General features: G+C 42.6%; 1 protein-coding gene across 1 annotated transcript; it reads right to left on the bottom strand.

Annotated features, from left to right (window-relative positions):
- Positions 1 to 132: 132 nt before the first annotated feature.
- On the bottom strand, positions 133 to 5,508 carry surf2 (surfeit 2). The gene is made up of 6 exons (XM_006640738.3): positions 5,323 to 5,508; positions 4,225 to 4,376; positions 3,090 to 3,193; positions 2,003 to 2,185; positions 1,091 to 1,254; positions 133 to 243 (listed from the first exon to the last, which is right to left on the bottom strand). Exons 1-6 carry the CDS (start codon positions 5,395 to 5,397, stop codon positions 151 to 153), a joined length of 771 nt encoding a protein of 256 aa, XP_006640801.1. The 5' UTR covers positions 5,398 to 5,508; the 3' UTR covers positions 133 to 150.
- Positions 5,509 to 8,960: the final 3,452 nt, after the last annotated feature.

The following is an 8,960-nucleotide window of genomic DNA, read 5'->3' as shown; positions in this document are numbered from 1 at the left end:
TACTGCAGCAAAACCGTTTTTCTGCCCGTCCTTCCTTAGTTATCACAACAACACATGAGCTTGCCTGGAAGTAGCTCCTGCTAGCTCTTGTCTTAATCGTGCTGGCTATACACGAGAACTGGAAACAAAGAGTGCGGCACATACACACATTTATTTGACATTTTTCACTTTTCCAGCTTTCTTGAAGCCTTTTCCTTTCTTGTGGTGACTCTTAAACCTTTTCTTCAAGGAGGCAGACTGAACCTGTGAAAAGAGAACCAGATGGTAAAACTCCCTCTGCATCCAATGCACTCTGGATTCAACTAGACACGGTTCTAAAAACACGACTGAACCAAATCCATTTTTGCTGGCTTTTGTTTTTCATTTTGCTGGTCCTTCATCGCACGCACACCAGCGAACCACGTCAAAATAAACGTTTGCCTGCTCAATAAATAAATTCCCTTCAAGCATCCCTTCAGTTGGCAGGTCTCCATTCAGAGCAACTGACAAAAATGAACATTCACAGATTACAAAAGAGACAAGTCCATTCAAGTCTGAATGACATGGCTGGACAGTTGATTCCAGACCCCTACCACTGTCTGTGTAAAGAGGTGCGAGTCTGGTCACAGACAGGAGTGAGAGATTGTGAGAATTGTGACAAACCGGCCCGGAATAAGTACAGGTTGAGCAGCAAATATTTCACCCCAGAAATGTCCCAGGCTGATCTGCATGCAGAGTTAACAAGTAGTATTTTTTTGGCCAAACCGTCTCAACATCAGGAGCAATATTTCTACTGGATAAAATAAAACAAATAAAAGAGAAGTCTTCACCAGCCTGCTTGTTTACAGTGTCACAGAGCTGCTTCACATCAGGAAGTTTTGTTGCCTCGTTCTGAATCGCAGAACGTGGCACTGCGTATACCTGGAAACCTCGTCTTATTCTGTGATGTAACTTGGAGGTTTTACAATGTACATTGTGCTTTTATTGTGGTTTGAAATGCACTCATTAATGCTAATTCTTCTTCATCCTGAAATCTACAAATAGCATTGCATTTCCCTTGGAGGAAGGTCTACAATGCGTTACTGAAAAGGGGAGAAAAACAGAAGTTCACCTTTTTGCGCTTGTTGAAAGTCTGTGTGTCCACCTCCATCTGGGCCTTTCCGTTCTGCCTTCCGGCAGGAGCCTCATCCCCGCTGTCCGTCTCGAAGCCCTCGCTCACCACCATGGCCTCCTCCATCTCTCCGTCCCCCGGGGCTTTCAGAGTGAACATCTCCGCTGAGCAAACAGCAGATTCGGGAGCTTCAGAGGGATTGGCTTGCAACACGGGGGCGTCTGGTTAAACCTTATTTACAAGACCACCTTCCCCGCCTCGTCTTCAATCTGCACGTTCGTTTGGGTACCAAGCATTTTGATTGTGGTTTTGATACAACCATTCTTCCTTGTGTTTCACACAGAAGCCAAATGATTTGACAGGAGAGTGATATTTTCCCCCCACTTAATATCGATCTCTTACCGTTTTATTTCGCCGCACAACAAAATGTACGTGCCATGAAAAAGAATGATAGTTAATGATGGTGCTATTTTCCCCATAACAGTCAGACGCCTGTTGCCCAGCAGGCTAACCATGTACAATTTCTTAACCTGATTCAGAAAGCATGCTGTCATTGGTGATTGTATTTTCTCTTAATTTTACCAAAGTCAGCATTATTACTTTTTTCCCCCCGCCAAAAAATAAACAAATCCAATGTCCAGTGTTGAACCCAGGAACTCCAAACTACAATGGTGACAAGTCTTTCCAGGCTGGAATGTGCAGAACTGTCATCTGTGTGTCAAAGGGCCTGTTCTGCTGTCTACCCTTGGCTGGCCTTGCTCACAATGAAGGATTAACTATGAGGGAGAAGAAGGTGAGGAGAGCAGTTTTCCTCTCCCTGCTCTGGCAGAGGCGCGCGGGACCCTCAGCCACGCGGGCTCTCCGTCACGGCACTCGCAGCGACAGGGCACAGATCACGCGGCGGGTACTGACGTGGGTAGAGGTCGCTCATGCTGTCCTCGGAATCGCTGGCATCGCCTTCGCTGGACTCCGGCTCCCAAAACCCTTTCTTTCGGCTACTGCCCCGGCTCCTCTCCTTCTCCCCCTCCTCCCTCGGCTTCTTCTGTTTCAGGCAGGCTGGGACATACTGCACTCCCTCCAGGACACACGCCTCGTCTGAGGAGAGAGGGGCACGGGGGGAGACCCTCTTCAGAAAACGGGAGCCCAGAGCCACAGAAAGAGGGAATTACCTGATGAACTGTCTGGAATGCACTAATTCCCCATCTAAATGGACTAACATAAAAACTACCATTGAAAACGAATATCAAAAAGCCAAAAATTCTACACGTTGCACAAAAAGTCCTTGAAATCTGTGAAATTCTGTCCTCCAGGATTATAAAAGCCTGAGCAACAGTGCTGTGCCCTCAGGCAAATCACACTTGCCCTTTCATATAGGTGACTAATATACATTACAGGACATGGCACAGATGTGACTGCCCAGTCAACGTTGGAAACAGAGAAAGCAAAATAACCTCTTTATCTCAGTCCATCTGGTTATGAGCGCAGATCGGTATTCTGATCCCCTCCCCTACTTTCTTTAGGAAGCTTACAGATTGTTCTGAATGGCTACATAGTTGAACTGGCTGCCTCTGCACCAGAGATCGCAAGGGTACGTCCTATGGAAAGGTATTATATTAATACATTATATATTAATACATTATATATGCACATTGGTGGTGGTGGAGGGGAGTCCCCATTACCTGTAAAGCGCTTTGAGTGGAATGTCCAGAAAAGCGCTATATAAGTGTAAGCAATTATTAATTATTATTATTAATAGGATTAGAGCTCATCAAGATAAGTACATTCGGTGGGAAAGATAGTGGAGTGATCACGGATAAACATCTCCAAGAGTGGTGTGAAGAGCAAATATGACGACAGGCGTTTAGGATAAAAGTTAACTCCAGCTTGCAGCGGGAAACTTCCTGTCGCTTGCTGTTCACCTTGCTCTCTTGGCAAAGTACAGACCTGCTCCTGGTGTTACAATCTAAGAGCTCGATCGTGAGGGCGCCCCCTCGCTCACATTTCTGCAGGGCGCGCTGGTACCGTTTCCCCCCGACGTGTTGCAGCACATGGTGGGGCAGCCGGTTGATGTGACGCAGGGTCAGCTTGCAGAACAGCTGATTGCTAGAGGAAGCCAAAAATTGGTGATTAAAAAACAACAACAACAACAACAACAACAACAGCTACAGGATCTACCTTTTCCCCAACCTGGACTACTCAAGAAACTATGTTTAAAATAAAACCGTTACCTTAAAAGCAGTTTAAAAGCAAAGACAGAAATTCTGCATGGTAAAAAAAATAAAACGCAAAAAGACGTGTGTAGCAGATTGGTAACAACTAAAAAGAAGGCAAAAAATGGTAAGGCAAATCTAGAAAAATAATCTTGGATAATGTCACTGTACAGTATGTTTGATAACTGGTGGAAAATTAATGTAATATTAATAAAAGTGATTATAAGGAAAAATCTGAAATTTGATAGGTCAAGTCCTAATAGTCTGTGAGCTATGAAACTATAACTACCCTTTTCAGAGTTCTTAAAAACCACACATAGTACTTCTGATGGCTAATATTCTTTTAATCCAAGACACGGTACTTCTGACCTGTTTAACTGACAAGGAATGACCTAACAAACACACCGCGGGGCTTGTGTCCTATCCTGATCCTAGGCAACTCAGTATCTCTACAGATTTGTGTTTAAGCCAAACTCTGTTACTTTAACCTTCAAATTAACTGCTTGTTTAACAACACTTAGACATTTCCAGCTCCAAATCTACAGAATTTTAAGTCACTCAGTTAACTTGAAATCTGTAACAGCTGAAAACTCAAATGGCAGATTGTTAGCTAAATTCCGATATAGATTAAGGAATGATGGGCGAAGCTACAGCTTGGAGGAGGAAATTAATTCTGCCACACTGGAGCAGGATGTTAAATTGTTACACGTATGGAGAGTAAGATGGCAAAACTGAGAATAAATACACTAAGAGTTACCAATAACAGAAAGGTGAAAAACCTGAGGCAGCTAAAATGGCTTAACGGTGTCCAGTTTGGATCCTGTCTATGTGACTGACTCCAGGAATGCCTGCTTCACGCTGGCCAGCGGCAGCCTTGCACGCCTTGCACGCCTTGTGTAGACGTGCTCTTGGACATATACTCACGGCTGCTTGGTGCTGGGCACCACGTGTGGCTCGTACTGGCGGTAGTCGAAGTCAGCGATGGCGCTGAGCTGCTGGTATTTCTTCCCACTGGTAAACTTCCGGAGCTCCTCCAGGCGGCAGGGTAACTCATGGCCATTCAGGGTGCACTTCACCTGCGGGAAACAAAAAAAACAAACCCTGGTAACCCTAAAACACTTCATTGTGAGCAAACATCCCTGATGCTTTAATTAGACGCTTGGACCACTGCCATGTGTACTAAAGCTGTCTGATGCCTCACCTGTCCTCCACCAGAGCTGCTCAGAACAAATAAACAACCTGGCATCTACAGAATCAAACCATGATCGCATGTATTTTCCATCATGTTAAGAGTTGTTTTAACTTAAGGACAAGGAAGTTACATGTGACATGTACAGTAAGGTTTAGACCACAGGGATCATAAAGTTTCAGTCTCATCTCATGGTTTCACTGAAGTGCAACCTGTGTAAAAACAAAAGAGGTAAAGAATAATTTTAACGCGAAAAAAAAGGGAAAAAAATAAAGAACACATCTGAACTGAACTGATCTAAAAAAGGGCTATTTCCAAAGCTCTTCTGAAGTTATCAAACTCCTATGCAAAATCGAACATAATTTATAAAGCTGGAAAATTACAGATATGCATAGCAATGTCAGCGATTTTTAATTTGGGGAATTTCATTATTTGATAAAACATATGTAGTGTCTATGAGCATGACTTAATTGGAAGAAAATGACGCAAGTATTGTTATTTTGATATTAAAAGCATCTTAACTAAATCTGTGTGCATTTCGCAAACTACAAACGAAAAGAACTTGACACCTAACTCGAAACTGACGTTATGCACAATTACACCGAGAAGTTCTGTGTTTTCTACCTTTAAATGACAGAAAGAGGAAACGCAACTCAAATGTTATAGATCTGGAATGCTTCGTGTGTTCCTACAACTACAGCAGATAAACCAGAAACAAAAACGACCCCTCATATCTCGGCAACAGTTTTACAGTAAACACAGAAATAGCTGGATTTCTGTTGCTGTCGAAAGCTTTTTCCCAAAACGTTATTTTCAACTTGTTTCGCAGTTACCTTATTACTGTCCGTCAGTTGGAGATAGGGGTGATCCTGGAGAAAAGCTTTAACGTCACTGGAAACTTTCTCCATATTTGCTGGAACTTTATATAAAATGTAATTCGTACCAAAAAAAATCACTTGCTAAAATCCACTGCTGTCATCTTTCCCAGCTTCAGTCACACACACACACACGTGGGTAAAATGAACCGGAAGTTAAACGCTTTACAATCAACTTTATTAATAGCGTTTCCTGTGAGTCAAGTCCATGTTTCAACCATAGATATCTCTCAGTATGTGATAACACGTCTCCGCATAACTTTAAATAGTTTCGTCGTGTTGCCCTGTACATTTATCCGACCCGAGGACATTTAGTTACACACCCTAAAAAACTAAAATGCTTTATTTATTAAGCCTTTCAGTCGGGTGTCGTGTGCTTTCAAGAGATTATGATTGAACAGGTTGCACCGCTCCACAGCCCCCTTTCATCAGACTTGAGGTTTGGCAAATCTAGGACAGTGCTTCTCAAACTGTAGAGGGCCCCCAGGTGGTACCTTGGAAAATTGTTGTGTGCCCTGAAAAATTGGGCATTAAAAATGGAATGATTTCAACGTTATTGAAATTTTTCATCTGTAATTTACTTAATCGGTTTCAGAAAGCTTGAGACGGGTTTTCATATTTTCTATTTTAATCAAATTAGTTTATGTGTCAAATAATAAACATCAATTAGATCGCGACAGGGCTGTATCTTGTCCCCTCTGCTGTGCATTTTTTACACTAATGATTGCATAAGCTAACACACAGATAGACCTCTCATGAAGTTTGCTGACGACACAGCTCTGGTCAGTTTATTTAAGGACACAGAATACCATCATGGGCCCGTTCTAAATGATTTTGCTAACTGGTGCATCGAGTTCTCCCTAAAGTTAATTTTCAAAGTTTCAAAGTTTTTTTTTTCAAAAACAAAGGAACTGGTTATTGATTTTAGGAAAAATACCAAACCCACTACAACTGATGGTCAGCCTGTTGAAATTGTCGATGACTATAAGCACTTGGGACTGGTCATTGACAAAAAAACTAAAATGGGACAAATGCTGTGACACGATCTATAAAAAAGGCCAACAGAGACTCTTCTTTCTTAGAAAACTCAGCTACTTTAAGGTAGATAAAACTATTCTTACACTTTTCTACAAATCATTCCTTGAACGTGTCCTAACATACTGCTTCACTTGTTGGTTTGACAGCACAAGTACCGGTAACTGTAATAGGCTGGTAAATTAGTGAATATAAGTGGCAAAATAATCGGGAATAATCAAATCAATTTAAGCATTCTTAACAAACAGATGGGGACTAAGAAAGCCAAAAGCATCAGGGAGTGTGTCTCACCCCCTCCACTGTGATTTCACACTTCTCCCATCTGGGAGACGCCTCTCTGTCCCCAGAGTCGGGGAATCTTTCATTCCCACTGCAATCACACTCTTAAGCGTCTCTTCTTTCTTTTCTCCTGTAACACTACTGTATTCTCTTCCCTTTTCGTTATGTTAATTTGTCATTGTGTTGTGTTTGACTTTGCCTTACAACAAATTTCCCTTAGGGGACAATAAAGCTGGAATTGGATTGAATTGAAATAACGCAGCCTACGTACTTAGCTACGTCGATATAGCGCTAATACTTGAGTGGACACAAGGGCTGCAATTCTATACCATTGTATAGGAATGCGTGCTACGACCCCAAGTGACCAACTGTATTAAAAGAAGTTATCTTTAGCGAATAGGGAGGCAGGAGGGTGTGCGTGATTTTGGAGCCCTGCCAATCTTGTGAGCACAGGAAAGCGCGATAGATAAAAAAAAACATTTCAGGACGGTTCTACGGTTAATTACTTGGAGAAAAATAGACCGAGCACCTCTGTGCGTTTCGCTCCCGGAGTTTGTACCGACGGTGCTAGAGCGACGACAGGCCGACACAGCGGTGTAGTCGCACGAATTGGAGAGGTTGCTCTAGATGTGAAGTGGACCCACTGCAGCATCCACCGACGGCCTTGGCCGTCAAGAAAATGCCTGAGGATTTAAAATCGGTGTTAGACTCCGCTGTCCAAGTTGTGAATTGTATCAAGGCTCGACCAATGAATTCACGTCTGTTCGACGTGCTTTGTGATGAAGTGGGCAGTGAACATGTGCAACTTTTGCTACACACTGAAGTGAGATGCTTATCAAGGGGCAGGGTGCTCACCAGGCTCTTTGAGCTGCGCTCTGAGGTACAGATGTTTCTGCATGACCAGCAACCCCCCTTGGCAAGTCTATTTGATGATCCAGTGTGGCTGTTAAAATTAGCCTACCTGGCAGATATATTCTCACGTTTGAATGAGCTGAATATGGGACTGCAGGGGCTCTCTTTAACAATTTTTGATGTGTCTGACAAGATCATTGCTATGAAGAAAAAGCTGCAGCTTTTTGTGAACAAAATCAACGCAGGTGATGCCTCTGCTTTCCCAACTTTGGAGAACCATCTGCACACACATGATTTGGCACTTGACGCTGGTGTTCAAGATGCGATCGCAGTGCACCTCTTGTCATTGGAAGAACAGTTCTCGGAGTATTTTCCAGCAGAGGCCACACCAGAGTGGATCAGGAACCCCTTTACTGTTGATGGAATACCCAATGATCTGACCTGTGCTGAACAAGAGAAGTTGCTCGAGTTATCCTCTGATGAGACTTTGATGCCAGAATTGAAACGACAGTCACTGCTGGACTTCTGGATCCAAAGACAGAGCGAATACCCAGGCCTCTCATTAAAGGCTGTGTGGCGTTTGTTGCCCTTTGCTACTACCTACCTTTGTGAGAAAGGCTTCTCTGCTCTCACTGCAATCAAGACAGAGTACCGCAACAAAATGGATGCAGAGTCAGATCTGCGTTTGCAGCTCACCACCCTCGTCCCTGACATTGCCAGGCTTTGCTCGACTGAACAGGCTCACCCCTCTCACTGAAATGGTAAATCATCTACTGCAAACGTCCCAATGAAGTTATCATTTTAGGCAAAATGTACAACTGAGACTGTGTTAATCAGACGTTTTCATCATCTAGTCTTCTACGTTGAGGGTGCCTCCTGGCAAATTCTGCTCTTCGTGTTTAACAAACCAATTCTGTTTTATGTACAACCTGATACTTCTGTGAATTTTTCTTTAGTTGCATGTTGTACAGGCTCTGTAAAATGGTCTGTAGGTATCCCAGTTCTTATGATTGCCAGAGTGGTATTTTTATACTTAACTGTATTTTCTGGTCTCCATTGTTCATCTTCAAGCCATATTCAAAAGTCATCTCTTTCTTTCTGGAGATTAACAAATTATTTGGAAATATAAATGTTAACTTCCTGAAGTTCTCATCAATGTCAATTTCATATGATCCAGGCAGTACCTAGAAATCTCAGTACAATACACATTCAGACTTGATAATGATCCTTTCTTCTGGTGCAGTAAACCTAAGAGTCACAAAAAGTGACTCAACAACAATGTGGACAACACAACTGATCGTTTTGAACAATCATTTATTAGCATGGTATCTTTTGCAGTGTTTTCTCACAGTCCACTTTATAGATGTGTAATAGTTCTGAGACGTTAAAAAGACAACTGATAAATTAACAGAGAAGAACAAACTTCGAAA

This window comes from Lepisosteus oculatus, chromosome 24, assembly GCF_040954835.1.
Source record: "Lepisosteus oculatus isolate fLepOcu1 chromosome 24, fLepOcu1.hap2, whole genome shotgun sequence".
In the NCBI taxonomy this organism is placed as follows: domain Eukaryota; kingdom Metazoa; phylum Chordata; class Actinopteri; order Semionotiformes; family Lepisosteidae; genus Lepisosteus; species Lepisosteus oculatus.
This window is presented reverse-complemented; position numbering and strand designations above follow the sequence as displayed.